The 19632-nt window shown below is 39.8% G+C and overlaps 1 protein-coding gene across 1 annotated transcript in view; it reads left to right on the top strand.

The window, feature by feature from the left end:
- Positions 1-19632, top strand: part of KCNQ5 (potassium voltage-gated channel subfamily Q member 5) — a 952749-nt gene that overhangs the window by 758733 nt on the left and 174384 nt on the right. Inside the window, exon 8 of the mRNA XM_069726569.1 lies at positions 15718-15812. Within this exon, the coding sequence (XP_069582670.1) occupies positions 15718-15812 (95 nt within the window). The remainder of the gene's footprint in view (positions 1-15717; positions 15813-19632) is intronic.

The following is a 19632-nucleotide window of genomic DNA, read 5'->3' as shown; positions in this document are numbered from 1 at the left end:
TTTTTTGCTAGGTTCACTAAATTCTAAAACTGACCTGCCACTATGATTATCCAGGTCATTACGAGTTCATAGACACACCTAACATGACTAGATTATTTTTTATCTAAGTGGTAAAAAAAAATTCCAAACTTTGCAAAAAAAAAAAAATTGCGCCATTTTCCGATCATTTTTCATGATCTGGGGTCGGATGAGGGCTTATTTTTTGCATGCTGAGCTGGCGTTTTTAATGATACCATTTCGGTGCAGATACATTCTTTTGATCGCCCATTATTGCATTTTAATGCAATGTCGCGGCGACCAAAAAAACGTAATTCTGGTGTTTCGAATTTTTTTCTCACTACGCTGTTTAGCGATCAGGTTAATGCTTCTTTTTTATTGATAGATCGGGTGATTCTGAACGCGGCTATACCAAATATGTGTAGGTTTGATTTTTTTTATTGATTTATTTTGAATGGGGCGAAAGGGGGGTGATTTAAACTTTTATATTTTTTTTATTTTTTTCACATTTTTTTTAACTTTTTTTTAAATTTTGCCATGCTTCAATAGCCTCCATAAGAGGCTAGAAACTGGCACAACACAATCGGCTCTGCTACATAGCAGCGATCATCAGATCGCTGCTATGCAGCAGAAATGCAGGTGTGCTATGAGCGCTGACCACAGGTTGGCGCTCACAGCTACCGGGGATCAGTAACCACAGAGGTCTCAAGGACCTCTATGGTTACTATACAGAAGCATTGCTGACCCCCGATCATGTGACGAGGGTCAGCGATGCGCTCATTTCTGTCTGCCCGGCCGGAAGCGCCAGTTAAATGCCGCTGTCAGCGTTTGACAGCGGCATTTAACTAGTTAATAGCGGCAGGGGAATCGCGATTTCACCCGCTGCTAATGCGGGCACATGTCAGCTGTTCAAAACAGCTGACATGTCCCGGCTTTGATGCGGGCTCACCGCCGGAGCCCGCATCAAAGCAGGGGATCTGACCTCGGATGTACTATCCCGTCCGAGGTCAGAAAGGGGTCAAAAAAGGTCTGTATCTATAACTATATGACAGATTTAAAAAAAAAAAAAAAAAAAAAAACACAGAGGAGCAGCAGGAATAATGCATGAGCAAAAAGTAACCACTTTTGACTTGGTGATAGAAATATGTGTAAATATGTATGTATGTAACTGTGCTTCAGGGGATCCAGGTAGAAAATTTGCATCTGGGCACAGACGTTTCAAGCTATGCTATGCATTTAGAGATATTTGTATCTTTTTCAGATTTCAAACCAAAGTTTCTAAATTTACATAAAATCATTTTTATCAAATTTATTTCCAGACTTTTGAAAGTACATTTTTTCAGAATAGGTAGAATAATAAGCTGGTGCTCACATTGTCACCTTTTCTTGTTATCAGTAAGATGCTATTATTTATGTGCCGCTCCAAAATCTCTTTGATTCATTAGTCTCTTAAAAGTTTTTTTGTCAATTTTGTTTAAATCATTTAAAGCTTTAAAGTATTATAAATTAAATGACCATTAGTGTTCATTAAATGTGTAAAAGATTATTTTATTCTTGTTTACATATATGCATTAAAGAAACCAACATTTTTAGGGTTTTTTTTCCCACTAAATACATTTATCATCTATCCAAAAAAGTATGATTTTTGGAGTCTGATCACCAATCCCAAGAATGGGAGTCCCAAATCTGTGTGAATGGAGCTGTAGTGCACTTGATGTATTACTGCGTCATTCACTTCTATAGAACTGACAGAAATAACCATTACATCAGTCTTATTGAAATAAATGAAGCAGTAATACCACATGCTCCCTATTAGAGTTGAGCAAATATGTTCAGAATCGGTAGCTGAATCTTATTTTGCCATATTCATTCCATATTGGTACCCTATTTGTGTCAAATTTACAGGTGCTTCTCACAAAATTTGAATATCATCAAAAGGTTCATTTATTTCAGTTCTTCAATACAAAAAGTGAAACTCATATTATATAGAGTCATTACAAACAGAGTGATCTATTTCAAGTGTTTATTTATGTTGATGCTGTTAAGTATGGTTTACAGCCAATGAAAACACAAAAGTCATTATCTAAGTAAATTAGAATAATTAACAAAAACACATGCAAAGGCTTCCTAAGCATTTAAAATGTCCCTTAGTCTGTTTCAGTAGGCTCCACAATCATGGGGAAGACTGCTGACTTGACAAATGTCCAGAAAGCAGTCATTGACACACTCCACAGAGAGGGTAAGCCACAAAAGGTCATTGCTAAAGAAGCTGGCTGTTCACAGACTTCTGTATCCAAGCATATTAATGGTAAGTTGAATGGAAGGAAAAAGTGTGTTAGAAAAAGGTGCACAAGCAACCGGGATAACCGCAGCCTTGAAAGGATTGTAAAGAAAAGGCCATTCAAAAATAGGGGGGAGATTCACAAGGAGCGGACTGCTTCTAGAGTCATTGCTTCAAGAGCCACCACACACAGATGTATCCAGGACATGGGCTACAAGTTTTGCATTCCTTGTGTCATGCCACTCAAGATCAATAGACATCGCCAGAATCTTCTTACCTGGGCCAAGGAGAAAAAGAACTGGACTGTTGCTCAGTGGTCCAAGGTGTTATTTTCAGATTAAATTAAATTTTGCATTTCATTTGGAAATCAAGGTCCCAGAGTCTGGAGAAAGAGTGGAAAGGCACACAGTCCAAGATGCTTTAGGTCTAGTGTGAAGTTTTCGAAATCAATCAAGTATTCTAATTTACTGAGATAATGACTTTTTAGTTTTCATTGGCTGTAATCCATAATCATCAACATTAACAGAAACAAACACTTGAAATAGATCACTCTGTTCGTAATAGTGTTATATAATATATGAGTTTCACTTTTTGTATTGAAGAACTGAAATAAATTAACTTTTTGATGGCATTCTAATTTTATGAGAAGCACCTATATGTTTGATGATCGATTCCGAACATATTCAGTAATTTCTACTCTCATTGACTCCAATGACGCTCGGTCGTGTTCAGCGAATATTGGAAAAACAATATTCGCCGCCAATCGTAATTGGAATCGAATCATGAAAAATTTGCTCAATTCTGCTCACTATTATACACTTTACACACGGAACTTAGTAACTCCAATCTCGGATAAGTGAGGGTCATAATGATTGGACCCCCAAAGATCTATCATTTTATCACTTATTCTGATAAATGCACTTAGTGGAAACCGCCTTTAATTTACTTGTCCAATATTAACTTCACGTGTTGTGCAAAAGTACTGTGAACATAATCATATGATAATTCATTTAAATAAAAAGAAAACTTTATTTTACAGTGCAACCCCAGGGTTAAAATTAAAAATTCCATTCTTTTAGCATCCATTTTTGTCTTACCAAAGTTCCTGTTATGTAATAATGAGACTTTTCCTTGAACTTTTCCATCCAAACATCACTAAGAGTAATGTGATCTGACCCATCCGTCATACATTCAGCTTTTGGTGCAGGGTTTTTTAAGGTAATAACAGAGAGGAAATATCAAAATATTTCCTTTAGGCTCTACAAAAAAAACGTCAAATAAGAAAAAGTTTAGGATATACTGTAGTAATGACAAGTATGTTGCATCTGTCCAGTTCATCTGAAAAGTGATTGCAGAAATCCATGCACATACTGCAGATACACCAGAAGCCCAATCAGTTAAAGCAAGTATTCAGTCACAGAAATATTGGAAAAGTTTGTCAAATCTGTGACTGTATGTGTGAGTATTCCTTAATACATTTTTTTTCTTTTCAGATGCACTCTTGGCTTAGATTTTTTACTGCATGAAAAATTCAATGTGTGAATTCATCCATTCTCACTTTATTTTAAGAAAGTTTTTTTTTTCAAAGGAAGAACGTCCAAAGACAAATAAAGCCAAAATTACCTATGGTCTTAGGGGAGAAACATAAAAAAAAACAGAACAAGAACAAAAAAACCTCTAAAACTATGAATTTTTTAAAATACAGTTGATGTACAATAACAAATTGTATTGTGGTACCGTGTTAGCCAGAAAAATCGATGTGAATACTTTTCTGCCCAATGATGACAGAAGTATTCTAGGAGTGATACCTTTATTGGCTAACCAGCCAATAAAGCCAATAAAGGTATCACTCCTAAAATAAAAAGTATTCACATCGACATTAAAATAGAGTTAAAATCCAAGACAAAAACATTCTCAATAGTTCTGGCAATTTAATTGACCAATATATAATCTATCAAATATCAATATATCAAACAACCAAAAATATAGATAAAGACACAAAAGTTATATTGTGTATTATTATATTATCAATTAGGGTAGTTAGGAAACAGACTACATTGAGCGTAGGCGCCATTATTGTTAAATATTTAGAGTGCCAACCTCTATGATTAGTTTGCCTTTCCCTCCCCTACCATAATTGATATCATATATTTTATCTCTTGTGTCCCTAATCTATATATTTCTTTGCATAGAGTATATGCGGGTCAAGTAAATTGCTAGAGTTATTGAGAATATTTTTTTTCTTGGGTATTATTTCTATCTAATGAATTCATAGTTTTAGTGGGGTTTTGTCTTCTTTTGATTTTTAAAACCGCTGAGATCATTGGTTGGCTGCAGAGGTCACATGGGGTATAGAAAACTCCTTTAAAGTTTACTCAGTTGCATATCATAGACTATTTCCGTTAAATCACTTATGTTTATAGAGGGTAAAGTAGAGCATGGCACTGCCCTTTTGTCATCATAAAGAACGCAAGTAAAATATGAATCTCAAAGATAGTTAAACATAAGCCTGACCCGATCTAATAGGATTATAGGAACCTGAACAACAGGCGAGCCAGGATTTGCGGTAGTTAAAGGTTCCTTCTGTTATCTCACAAAAAAGGGAAGTATAGACCCCTATTACACTTCCTTCACTCAGGCTATGGTACTGTATGAGTTCAGGGCACTGACTGGTGTCCTCACAGAAAAGGGAAGTATAGACACCAATTAAACTTACTTTACTAGGGCCACGGTATGAGTTCAAGACACTGACTGGTATCCTCACAGAAAATGGAATTTTAGGTTCCCATTACACTTCCTTCACTGGGGCCACATTATGTGTTCAATGCACTGACTGGTGTCTTCACAGAACAGAGAAGTATAGTCCCCTTTTATATATCCTTCACTGGAGCCACGGTATGAGTTCAGGGCACTGACTGGTGTCTTCACAGAAATGAGAAGTATAGTCCCCTATTACACTTCCTTCACTGGAGCCACAATATGGGTTCAGGCCAATGACTGATGTCTTCACAGAAAAGTGAAATATGGGCCCCCATTACACTTCCTTCATTGGGGCCACGGTATGGGTTCAGGGCACTGACTGGTGTCTTCACAGAGAAGAGAAGTATAGTCCCCTATTACACTTCCTTCACTGGGGCCACGGTATTGGTTCAGGGCAATGACTGATGTCTTCACAGAAAAGAGAAGTATAGTCCCCTATTACACCTCCTTCACTGGAGCCACGGTATGGGTTCAGGGCACTGATTGGTGTCTTCACAGAAAAGAGAAGTATAGTCCCCTATTACACTTCCTTCACTGGAGCCACGGTATGAGTTCAAGGCACTGACTGGTGTCTTCACAGAAAAGAGTAGTATAGTCCCCTATTACACTTCCTTCACTGGAGCCACAGTATGGGTTTGGGGCAATGACTGGTGTCTTCACAGAAAAGAGAAGTATAGTCCCCTATTACACTTCCTTCACTGGGGCCACGGTATTGGTTCAGGGCAATGACTGATGTCTTCACAGAAAAGAGAAATACAGTCCCCATTACACTTCCTTCACTGGGGCCACGGTATGGGTTCAGGGCACTAACTGGTGTCTACACAGAAAAGAGAAGTATAGTCCCCTATTACACTTCCTTCACTGGAGCCACGGTATGGGTTCAGGGCAATGACTGATGTCTTCACAGAAAAGAGAAGTATAGTTCCTTATTACACTTCCTTCACTGGAGCCAAGGTATGGGTTCGGGGCAATGACTGATGTCTTCACAGAAAAGAGAAATACAGTCCCCATTACACGTCCTTCACTGGAGCCACGGTATGGGTTCAGGGCACTGACTGGTGTCTTCGAAATACAGTCCCTATTACACTTCCTTCACTGGGGCCACAGTATGGGTTGAGGGCAATGACTGGTGTCTTCACAGAAAAGAGAAATACAGTCCCCATTACACTTTCTTCATTGGAGCCACGGTATGGGTTCAGGGCAATGACTGGTGTCTTCACAGAAAAGAGAAATACAGTCCCCATTACACTTCCTTCACTGGAGCCATGGTATGGGTACAGGGCACTGACTGGTGTTATATAAGCTGTAGTCAGTGAGAGTTCATGACTAGTTTTAGTCATATACCGAACAGTAGTTATGAAATGTGAGGCAGGAATTGCACAAAGCAACATTTAAAGGAATTTTCCACTTAAAGCTTTTTAGACACTAATGGCCATCAGGTATTACTGAACCTTCCCCCAGCCAGAGACGGCTCACTTCTGAATAGAAAAGTGTGGTCCAGCTCACCAGTGTTGAAGTAGCCAGCTAATCCTAGACTCGGGTGAAAAAACACTCCTGCTCAGTGCTAGCAATAGGAAAAAGCTAGGGATATCCAGCCATTTTTTTTTATTAAAAAGTTGCAAAAAATAGTTTATTTGTAGAATTGAATAAAACAGAACATTCCAAGTACTATAGAAAAAACAAACAAATGTGAGAGATTTCCCTACATGATTCCAACAGAATCTCGGTCCCTACTCAAGGATGGCTCCCCACTGCTGCTCTGGTTTCTGGTTGTGGTTGACGTCACAACTACATCGCACATCCATTAGAGGCCACAAGTGGAAAACCCCTTTAAGGCCATGTTCACACAGTGCGTTTTTTACCGCGGAACCGCGGCGGTTTTGCCGCTGCGGTTCCGCAGCTGTTTTCCATGCAGGGTACAGTACACTGTACCCTATGGAAAACAGGACACACTGTGCACATGGTCCGGAAATTGTAAAAAAAAAGCCGCGCTGAATAGCTCCCGGAAAAAAGAAGGAGCATGTCAATTCTTCTTCCTGAACCGCAGCGGTTCTGCACCCATAGACCTCCATTGTGAGGTCAAAATCGCAGTAAAACCCGCAGATCAAAAATATATCTGCGGGTTTTACTGCGATTTGATGTGCAGAACCGCTGCAGCAGGAAGTGCGGGGGAGCGGGCGGAAGTGCGTGGGCGGAGTGTGGCTGCCCCCCCGTGCTCCGATCCCGCCCCCCCGTGCTCCGATGCCCCCCCCCGTGCTCCGATGCCCCCCCCCCAGTGCTCCGATGCCCCCCCGTGCCCTAATCTCCCCCCCTTATACTTACCCGGCGTCCCGGTGTCCGTCCGGCCGTCTTCTCCCTGGGCGCCGCCATCTTGCAAAATGGCGGGCGCATGCGCAGTGCGCCCGCCGAATCTGCCGGCCGGCAGATTCGCTCCAAAGTGCATTTTGATCACTGAGATATAACCTATCTCAGTGATCAAAATAAAAAAATAGTAAATGACACCCCCCCCACTTTGTCACCCCCATTGGTAGGGACAATAAAAAAATTAAGAATTTTTTTTTTTTTTTTCACTAAGGTTAGAATAGGGTTAGGGTTAGGGGTAGGGTTAGGGGTAGGGTTAGGGGTAGGGTTAGGGGTAGGGTTAGGGTTAGGGTTAGGGGTAGGGTTAGGGGTAGGGTTAGGGTTAGGGTTAGGGGTAGGGGTAGGGTTAGGGTTAGGGGTAGGGTTAGGGTATTTTCAGCCATTTTAGCCCTAAAAAGCTTCCTAGGAAACACACAGTAAAAAAAGGATAAAAAAACGCATCAAAAAACGCATCAAAAACGCATCAAAAAAGGACAAAAAAAGGACCTGCGTTTTCTGCCAAGAGCTGCAGTTTTTTAAAAAAACTGTCCTGAAAAAAAAAGGATGGAAATCCTGAACGTGTGAACATACCCTAAAGATCATTATGCACCATTGCTAAAGAAATGCATACACAACATTTTGAAGAGAGTTTATTTTTGACAGTTGTACTTCCAGGTGATAATGATAAACTTTGATTTACTATGAATGAAAAATAGAGTTACATTTAAAAAAAACAATCATGGTTGTAAATATGTTTATAAAAAGATTTCTGACCAAAAGGGGTTGTCCAGTGGGGGCAGTAGGTGTCCAACTCCAACTCTTGGACATTTATATGAAAGTACTGAGTTACCTCTTAAACTGATCAAATAAATGACATTGACAATGAGATGTATTGTTATTCTTGAAACGCCTTGTTATTCTTTCAAACCTATTTTTACCTGTTTTATGCAGAATCATAGAATTTGAATGCAGATCTTTAAAGAATTCCAAATTTCTTGATAAATAGAAAATTACTTTCATTCTATATTTTCTGCAAAGTACTAAGCCATCAGACTTTTTAGATTTTTCTGTAAACTTACTATACTTTTCATGGCTTTCAGACAATGACATAGTAAATCAATAGTCCTTTATCATTAAAATAGCTGTTGTTAGAGCCTCCAGAAAAACACTACAGATCTCACCAGCAGCCTTGTTTAATTAAAAATAATTAAAAATAACTAAAAATAGATATTTCTTGATTTTATTCACAGTCAGTATATTTCTATGTGATACTAGATATGCAAATATGACTCTTGCAGATAGCTTACATCGTAAAATAAATACGGTAGTAGTTGCCAAAGTCTTAGCTTGGTCTTGCTTCTCCCACGACCAAGATTCTGTTTGCTGCCCAAGTCCTGCATCTAAATACCCTGGCCATGGCCGAGGAGCTTGTTAGTCGCCTCACCCAGGCATCTCATGTAGTTCCTTGATAAATTAAAAAAGCTGATGTCTTTATTTCAAGTAACCGTTAGTGCAGTTTTTAAATAAACAATATCTAATCCTGGTGCTTGTGCACCCAAACAATTCGGGGCTTGTACTTGCTAATCTCAGGCTTGTGTGCAGTTTCTTGGACAATGGCAATAAGCCAGTGATGCATACTCTAGATAGGCAGCATTTGTGCAGACATTGGTTCCATGGTCAGTTTGGCATTTTTGCGAGGGCACTAAAAGCAGAAACAAGCAGAATCAATAATGCTTTGAATTTTGTAGGTCTACTTCTATGAGCTTTTGCTACCTGATGCTTAAAGGGAATCTGTCAGCAGTTTTTGTTGTGTTATCTGACAGCAGTGTGTGGTTAGGGCAGAGACCCTGATTCCCGCGATGTATGACTGGGTGCAGCAGTTGTAATAGATTTAGACTATGTGCACACATTCAGGATTTTTAGCTTTTTTTTAGCATTTTTTCAACCTTTTTCCACCGAAAAAACGCTTACATAAGCATCCCATCATTTTTAATGCATTCCGCATTTTTTGTGCACATGCTGCGTTTTTTTTCCGCTGCGGAATCACATTCCAGAAAAAACGCAGCATGTTCATTCTTTGTGCGCCGATTACGCACACATAGAAATGCATTGATCCGCTTACTTCCCGCATGGGGCTATGCCCACCATGTGGGAAGTAAGCAGACCATGTGCAGTTGGTACCCAGGGTGGAGGAGAGGAGACTCTTCTCCAGGCCCTGGAAACCATATACCTGTAAAAAAAAAAAAAGAATTAAAATAAAAAATCATGATATTCTCACCTTCCGATTGCTCCCACAGCCTTCCCGCTCCTTGCGTTGCTCCCGTTCCCAGTAATGCCATGCGGCAATGACCTGTGATGACGTAGCGGTCTCGCGTGATGCTGCATCATTTGGGGTCATTCCTGCAAGGCATTACTGGGAACGGGAGCTGCCGGGAGCATCACGAGGAGCGGGCATGCTGCGGGGGCCATCGGAAGGTGAGACTATCACAATTTTTTTTATTATTATTTTTAACATTATATCTTTTTACTATTGATGCTGGATGGGCAGCATTAATAGTAAAAAGTTGGTAACACTTGTCAAACACTATGTTTGACAAGTGTGAACAACCTGTCAATCAGTTTTCCAAGCGATGCTACAGATCGCTTGGATAATTCTAACATTCTGCAAGATAATTACGCTTGTAAAACGCTAGTGTTTAGCGGGAATATGCATGCCAATTCTGCATGCGTATTTCCCGCGGCAGGGAGTTGCAGAATTGCCTCGGAAATTTCCGCAGCAATTCTGCAACGTGTGCACATAGCCTTACAGTTTTTCTGCTGCAGATTTAGCAAAGCTCAGAATGGTGAGCTGTGTATAACCCCAACCACACCGAACCCTGACCAAACCACTGATTGGCAACTTTATGTGTACATTGTGTATTGACTGGAAACTGTATTAATCAGCACTGGGGGTGGGGTTGGACAAGGAGACAGGAGGCCACTTGTCCTGTAGTGATAATCTGCAGCTGATAAAGCATTGATTGTCTAGAAACATTAACACCCAGTCCAGTTAGTGAAACATCACTGGAATCAGGCTCTCTTCTTCTACGTCATGGTGGTCTCAGATTGCATTACAAAAACCTGGTGACAAACTCTATTTAATAGCTATAGCAGACTAGACACAATCAAATGTTTTATATAAATTTAACACACTTGCCAGCTCTTTTAATCAACCATCATCATGGGATCAATAGAAAACTGACCATTTTCAGATCTTAAACTACCAATTCCCAGAGTATATTTGTTGAGCTTGCTGATGACTACATTTAGTATGAAATCCTCATTAATCACCGTTGTACATATACTACTGTATATTCAGTATGTCTTACTTTTATCAAAGGGCCATATTATTGCTTTAATCTGTATAAATAATAAGTTGCATATAATCAATGTCATGAGTGGCATTCTTGAAATATGTGGACTGCAGAGTTCTCATTTTCTGTGGGATATTTAGTGCCTATTAAATGCAATTCCTTTTAGTTATTTCAGTGGACACCACTAGTCTTCCAGAGGTGTGCTCTAGTTAATAAAAGAATGGCGTCGTCAGGGCATAGGATTACAGGCTGTTTAGACTAGTCCAATCCCCTGCTGGGAAGATTTAGTTCATTCCCTTGGCTCCGTGTCTAAATACTTTGCCAGGGAAGAGGCTCTTGGGGCTTTCCCATGTACCCAGAGCACATGCCCTAAAATCACCCCATCCTTCTGCTGAGGGATAAAGGTTTTATACACATACTGGCTATTCAAGAACAAACACCGGAGCTAGGAGCAAAAAATGTTATGGCCCAAAGCTAATAGAAATGATGACTGTTGAAGTGTAAAATAAACCATTTTCCTTTAATTACCAATTGTTTACGTCACTTTTTATTATGGGAGAGAATGTTTCTTTCCTAATCGCTCATATGGTACTGAATTGCCATATGGATGATAAATGGTTTGCATGGTACATTAACAACAAACATACACTTACTAATGATAAAGACCAATTACTCAAGATACAAATCCAAAAAAGTTGGAACTTTTCATATTAATGTACTGGATTAACATCAATATTTATACACAACATAATTGAATCAAAATAACATTATCCCTATATAAATTATAGTAATTACAAGAAATAAACTTGCTGCTAATTTTTCCAGCCATCCGGGCTACTTATGTTGCACCATAGAGTCTCCAGAAACAATTCTGTCTCCTTGATGCCCTTAAAGGGAATCGGTCTCGTGTAAAAATGCTATTATCCTGCAGATATGGACTTAATCTGCAGGTTAATAGCATTCTGATGCTGCTCGGTGCCAGCACCTTGAGCCCCGCTGGAGGAAATTAACTTTTCAGTCACAGGGGCGGAGCCAGTGCCGATTTAGTCACTGCTCTGTGTATAGAGAGCGGCGGCTGTAACTGTGCCGCCATCACTGACTGACAGCAGCTCAGCATTAGATCTAGCTGTCAGTCACAGGGGCGGAGCCAGTGCTGGTTTAGTCACTGCTCTGTGTATAGAGAGCGGCGGCTGTAATTGCGCCCCGGCACTGAGTGACAGCAGCTAAGCATTAGATCCAGCTGTCAGTCACAGGGGCGGAGCCAGTGCCGGTTTAGTCACTGCTCTGTGTATAGAGAGCGGCGGTTGTAACTGCGCCCCCCACACTGAGTGACAACAGATAAGCATTAGATCCAGCTGTGAGTCAGTGTCAGGGACGGAGCCAGTGCCAGTTTAGTCACTGCTCTGTGTATATAGAGCGGCGTCCATAACTGCGCCCCCGGCACTGAGTGACAGCAGCTAAGCATTAGATCCAGCTGTGAGTCAGTGTCGGGGGCGGAGCCAGTGCTGGTTTAGTCACTGCTCTGTGTATAGAGAGTGGTGGCTGTAATTGCGCCCCCGGCACTGAGTGACAGCAGATAAGCATTAGATCCACCTGTCAGTCACAGGGGCGGAGCCAGTGCCAGTTTAGTCACTGCTCTGTGTATAGAGAGCGGCGTCTGTAACTGCGCCCCCAGTACTGAGTGACATCAGATAAGCATTAGATCCAGCTGTCAGTCACAGGGGCGGAGCCAGTGCCGGTTTAGTCACTGCTCTGTGTATAGAGAGCGGCGGCCATAACTGCTCCCCCCGGAACTGAGTGACAGCAGCTCAGCATTAGATCCAGCTGTCAGTCACAGGGGCGGAGCCAGTGCTGGTTTAGTCACTGCTCTGTGTATAGAGAGCGGCGGCCATAACTGCGCCCCCGGCACTGAGTGACAGCAGATAAGCATTAGATCCAGCTGTGAGTCAGTGTCGGGGGCTTAGTTATAGCTGCCATTCTCTATACACAGAGCAGTGATTGAACCCGTGACGGCACCACCCCCATGACTAAAAACCGAATGTTACCGGGAGGAATAAAGTTCATTTGATCCCTATAATGGGAGTCTAAGTTCCCACTGTAGGGGACCTTGCCAGGCAGGTTCAGAACACTGCTAACCTGTAGATTAACTCCATGTCTGCCAGTTAATAGCTTTTTTGTTCAAGTAACAAGTTCCCTTTAAAAGTAGAAAATCGTGCTCAAAGCAAACAAATCAATAAAAGCAAATACTAAAAAAATAAAACAACCAAAAAGTTCTAACGAGATCCTGGTAAAGTTTTTTTTAATATCTTCATCTAAAAAATTTTAATGATAGCCTGGTAAAGTTTTTTAATATCTGTATTATATTTATTTTACAGGTTCTGTAAATTCGTCTTACCCATTTACATGAGATTGTAACTGGTCTGGGAAAAAGTTCCAGTTATTTTTCTGCACCTCCCACACATTAGCGGGATCATCATTTTCCAGTTTCTCAACAAATATTAAAAAACAATTCTGCCAGGAGAATTTATCAGTCTGCAGTCTAATGTTCTTGCTTCCACAGTTTCTTTCCATTTACTGATAGTCAGCAGAAATATTGAAAACTTCGATTTGAAACAGAGAGAATATTAGCAAATAGCATGTCTTCATAATAAAATAATAAAAGGGAGAAAGGGTTGTCCTCACTCAGAAAAGTATTTTTTCTATAAGCTATGCTAGTAGTAAAAAAACACAGATTGTCCTTTACTTACCCTGCCTAGGTCTGAGGTTTTGCCTCCACTACTGTCCTGGTTTTTGCTGCACTGGTGACACATTGACAGCGGCGCTGCAGCCAATCAGTAAGGTCAGAAGCACTGAACGCCTTGTACCATCTATATCAGCAGAGCGGGTCTGCTCAATTACTGTCTGCATCCCTGTCAATGTGACATCAGTACTGCAAAAAACAACAAACATCAGAATCAGCAGTTGAGACTCAGCACTGGACCTGGGAAGGGTAAGTAGCGCACAACTTGTTATTTTTTTTTTTTTACCCTTTACGACAGATTTTCCTGACAATGCTTTAATTCACTTAAAATTAGACAACTCATCCAGTCAGCAGTATGAATTCTGTCAATTTCAAGGAAACGTTCATTTAACCAATTATCACCAGTTTAAAAATAATTCTTATTAAAATAATTTATAGCACTGGTTGCCAACCCATGGCGCCTGAGACTATTCTGTATTACTCAGTAGGTGTTTTGTACCATAATGTCCTACAGTACCAGTGAAGTGGATAACAAAAACAGATAGAATGGTCATACTGAAAAATATAAGTTAATTAATTGATATATATGCCGATATAACAGATAGATCATTCTGTGCACAAAGACAATCATTGTTATTGGCAGCTGGATAATGTGCTGCTGAGGATGATGATATTTAGGCAGACTTAAAAATCATTTTACCCAACCTACAGTGTTTTGCTCTTAAGTGTGGTGATAAGCAGCCTGTTTGGACAGGCAAATTATCCAGAAATTAGCATTTACAATTTTAGTTCTATGTAATTTATTTATGTTACTCGCTTTTATAGTCCCATTCATCGGTTCTTTACAGACTTCATCATCGCTGTCCCCATTGGAGCTCACAATCTAAATTCCCTATCAGTATGGATTAGGAGAAGACGCACACAAACACAGGGAGAACATATAAACAGACATTGTACTTGTTGGGATTTGAACCCAGGACCCCAGTGCCCCACTGAGCCACCATGCTGCCCAATATTGGGACCGAAGTAACCGAGACCCACCTTAAGCCAGTTTCACTCATCTCCCTTTCACAGGTTTATACTTGACCATGATGCACGGACATTTCGTGGGTCTCCAAACCCATATTTGACGGCCTTATGTATGTTTATGGGGCATGAGACCTGCTGCCAGTTTGTGTCATGCGGTCCACGTACTGACCGTGAATCACGGATGAGTGGAACCATCATTAGACTGACTAATTATAATGTACAATTCATGAAAAATGCAACATTAGTACAAGTGTTGGTGAAGCCCACCCATAGATTGTCTCCACTTGTTGCACTGGTTCCGGCACCCCCAGTAGGAGTCATTAATATTTGTTATTGCCCCTTTTGCATTTTCCTAGTTATTTCTCAGGGCACGGTAATACTGATAATGGGTTAATTATGGTAATTGCTAATTTTGGCTTTCTGTAATTACATCACCCTTAGAGCCTCAAGCTGGATGGGCGTCTGCAAATATGTCTTACAAGAGCCTATGGGCAACGTGGTCATATCAGACTGTCCTGTAGCCTCTCAGATGTGACTTCACTAGAATCACCTAACCTTTATTATTTAAAAAAGGCAATGGGAGTTGTAAATTAAGCTCAAGCATAATTGAGGCAATTTAATTTTTCATCAATGTTTTCTTTCACGCATTTTAGAAAATCAAATTCTACTTTTCCACTTGTTAGCAGTAACGAACTGGAACCACATTTTATAAAGCAAATAATGAGCAAGTTTCCATGCACAATATTACTTAATAAGTAGTGCTAAAATAAAATGAATCCCTGGATCTTCAAAAACAAAAATCTATTTGAGATTATCCATAGTGATTTTCTTCCACGTGCCTAGGTATCATCTACCTATGTAAAGCACAATTTCGATAAGTGGCAGGCAGTGCTGTGAGTGAAGTATTAATACTTCTTTCCGGGCTTGGTTCTTCCTTTATTTCATGTGTTGTTGGTTCCCTTGTGCTTCTTATTTTTTCCTCATACCAGGCTACGTGGCGGTTTTATTCTACTGATTCCAGTCGAACATACCTGACAGCCACCTGGCGATATTATGAAAGTATTCTTCCACCTCTCAGGCATGTATCAATGCTATGAATGATGAATAAAGCCATGACTTGTACTGGTTTACTAATCTGCTTTTCAATTTTGTTTTATCCCCTGCTCCCTTCTGCCTTGTTTTTTTCTTTTTTTTTTTATTATATATCCTGCACGTAGTGTGTATGGCGTAGTTATGCGGCTGATGAGAAATCGGTTTCCATTGCTACCTGGAAGCCTCATTTGAAGGCCTTGCATACCTGCAGCCCTACAAAGTAGGTACAAATATGGCAGCTGGTGTTGTTCGTGATGTCTGTTTAACTTATAGAACACTAGTATTTATGTCGGTTTGTCTCTTGATTTTTTTTTCTACACGACAGTCCTAAATTTAAACGTATGCTAATAAACCAGACTAAAATCTCCAGGCTCCAAATTAAAATCCCATTTCCTTAGTTGTTGTGTTACTTTGTCTGTTAAAGTGCTATTAGAAGGTTTTTTGTAAAGGGCGGATAATTTATAGGGGTTTTCCAATTTTAGGAAACACCTGCCCCCAGGTGCACTTTGTTTTAAAATAGAAAACGTTCTTTACTCATCCTTTCTACTTCTCTGTTACTCCCAGTGTCTGATATTGCCTCCATCACTGACTTCATGTCGACAGCACTGCAGCCAATCAGCGAGCTCAGCGGCTTTTGAGACGCTCTTTACATCTACTTGGTCATAGCCACTGCGGTCAGCTATTGGCTGACGGGGTGACATCAATGCCGCAAACAATACTAGACTTCAGCTCTGCAGACACTAACAGTCACCGTGAGAAGCAACAGAGATAGCGGTGGATTTGAGGAGAGTGAGGAAAGGACTTGAGGACAGGGTTTTCTAAAACCCGAAAACCCCTTTGGTTTTTTTGGTTTTTAAACAGGATCAATGCCTAAAAAAATCAAAATTGCCTAACCAATCTCCTATTCCCACACTTCATTCGTCCCTTGCCATTCTCTGCTACTTAGTCCTGCTCAACATAATCACTGGTAATCGGTGGGATTGGCTGACAGGACATGTACTGGTTGTTAAGAGGAACCAGAAGGCAGAGATGGGGGGTAGGAGAATAATAAAAAATCAATGAAGTGGCAGGGAATCAGTAAGGCCACTATAACGTTTAATTTTTTTTGTGGAATTCCTGTTTGAAGAAATATATCATCAGCCAAGCGACTACTTTAGCTACTTTTGCCTAAGCGCTTTACATAGAAAACCATATAAATGATACATGTTTGACCACAAGTGTTTTCCTTCCACTGCTAATGGACAATGTATTAGAGACTGGAACCACAGCAATCAGCTGACTATCAGAATGGCTTTCATTGAATGAGTGATTGTTGTCATCTCTATGAGATAGGCCTCTTTATTTGAACTTGTCAAGTTGAACATACTGCCTAATGTTCAGGTAACATCAAATCCTATACAGCAGAAGGAGCTGAGCATGTTAATATATTGTAGGAAAAGCTGGAGGCCCCGATTCATCATCTGCATATGTTTTTAAGTCACTTTCATTTTTTGTCTTGTGTCATTAATTTCCGATTTGGTCTCCAAATTCATCAAAATGGTGCACCTGATTCATGAATTTGGCGCAGAATTCAAAATGGACTTGAACTGTTTGGAGATCTTTAGTAGCAAAAGTCACTTGTTGGTGCCAAAAGATGCACTAAAATTGGTGTACTAAAAAATACTCCAGGGAAGGAATGTAGTAAAGTTGCGCCAAATTTTGCAACTTTTTATGAATCAAATGAAAACATCTGGAATTGCTAGACTCTATCCATAAAGACAAAAAAAAACAGGCGCAAAGGCAATAATGAATTGGGGCCTAAGTATCCTGTAGCTGGTACTTAAGTTCCATATGAGTGTGTACACCTACAGAAAGCTTTAGGACCATCCACTGTTCTCATTTCTATCAAAAATACAAAATTTCAAAGCAGCATCATTAAAAAAAAATGCTACAGTGACATTTTATATACTGAAGTCCACAGGCAACATTTTGGCTTGGAACAGATGGAGGAGCTGATACCATGACCGTGAACTCATATTTTTGTATTGCTGCGTCATCATTGTGAAATACGGGAACTAGCAGAAGCATCTGAAAGCGGGCATACCCCTAAATTATGAAGTTACTGTGCTGTTCCCTCTTTCCACAATTTTAAGTCACAGTAATAAATATTAAGCTTCTAATACTTGTATCATGGCACCTGCAGACAGTATGTTCAAAATGATCAAAATGTGCAACACATCTCAGACAATATTTTTCTAAAGTGTTAAGCAACCTTATAAAGGGGATTTCTAGTTTGACTAAAAAACTGACAGCAACAATCCATGAGAATAAAAGAAGATATACTCACTCCGGGAATCTGCTGCCCACTACAGCGCAGCCATTATGACGGTTTCCACCTACCGCTTGTCACTTGACTACTGTGACCACTGATTGACTGTAGGATCAAAAGACTGGTTGTTGGAAAATCATCACTTTTGTTGCAGAAGAAACTATGAGAATGGCAGCAGATTCAGGTGAATGGTGAGTATTAGTGTTGATCAAGCACCAAAATGCCTGAGGCGCGGTATTCGAATCGAGCACTTTGGACAGTCGGAAGTGCTTGAGTTGAATATTATGGAAGCAAATGGCAAACTTGAGCATTTTTTTGCATCTCTCTCAACCTGTGCCTGGCTCAGATAATCTTCTTACGGGGACCCGAGCATGAAGAGATTCTCAGCACCGCTCAAGTATCAAGCCGTGCCTAGCATGCTCACCCATCGCTGGTGAGTATATCTTCTTCTCTCCTCTTATCCCCATGACTTGTCACTGTCAGTATTTGAAAGTACGTTTTTTAAATTTGAACTCATTTTCATTTTTTTCTTTAATGATGCCCTCTACTCTACTCTATTCATGCAAAAACCTCAAATTAGAATTCTTTTTATGTCATGTTCCCAGAGCAATTATGTTTCATGACTGACAGCAAAATAAAGCCAGGCCAATTGCTATTTCTGCAGTCAACCAGTAGAATTTTGGAAACAAAATTGTACAATTAACCCCTTAAGGACCAAGCAATTTTCCTACTTTGCACTTTCTTTCATTTTTTATTCTCCTTTTTCTAAGAGCTGTAACTTTAATATCTTCCAACTGACAAAGCCAAGGGATTATTTTTTTGTGGGACTAAAGGTTCTTTTGTTTGAGGCTATCCATTTTGTCATATTGTAGACTGGAGAATGGGAAAATAATTCCAAGTGAAGGGAAATTGAGAAAAAACACAATTCCACAATAGTATTTGGGGTTTGGGGTTTTTTTTCGGTGTTCATTCTACAGTAAAAAACGACCTGGAAAAATTGTCAATGTCAGTACGATTATGACAATACCAAACTTGCATATTTATTTTTATTTGTGCTGAAAATTTCAAAAATTCATAGAAAAAAATTGCTTAAGTCACCACTTTCCAAAACCCATAAAATTTTTATTTTTTTGGTTGATTCAGCCTTGTTAGTGCTTGTATTTTGTGTGGTGACTTGATGTTTTTATTAGTTCTGTTTTAGTGTAGAAACAGCATTTTGATCGCATCCTATTACATCTTTTGTGAAGTTGCAGCAACCAGAAACCAGCAATTTATAGATTGGGTAAATACTTTATATTTAGATATATTGGACTTTTCTAGACATGTTGATTCCAAATATGGGTATTTTATTAATATTTTATATTTCTTTATTACTTAATTGTTAACTGAGGAAAAGGGGTTTATTTCAGTTTGTATATCTTTTTTATTTTTTCACATTTTGTAAAACTTTTTTTCTTTGCATTTTACTTTATTTGTTAGTCCCTTGCAGGACTTGAACCTGTTAGAGGCCGATGCTAGCTATATAATACAGCCTGCATGTGCCATTATATGCAATCTTTAAGAGAAAACTGTCCAATGCATTTATCACTTCTGCGTCCTATGTTTCATCAGTCTGAATATCAGGTTTCTAAACTAGTACACACTGACCTTTATTCAATAACAGGAAAGACAGCAACCTATTTTTGTCACAGTCTTTTCTGCCAGACACGGATCCAAGTCTTCTATGTTTGCA

This window comes from Ranitomeya imitator, chromosome 5 (assembly GCF_032444005.1).
Source record: "Ranitomeya imitator isolate aRanImi1 chromosome 5, aRanImi1.pri, whole genome shotgun sequence".
NCBI lineage: Eukaryota > Metazoa > Chordata > Amphibia > Anura > Dendrobatidae > Ranitomeya > Ranitomeya imitator.
Note: the sequence above shows the minus strand (reverse complement) of the source record. Positions and strands in the feature narration are given on the sequence as shown.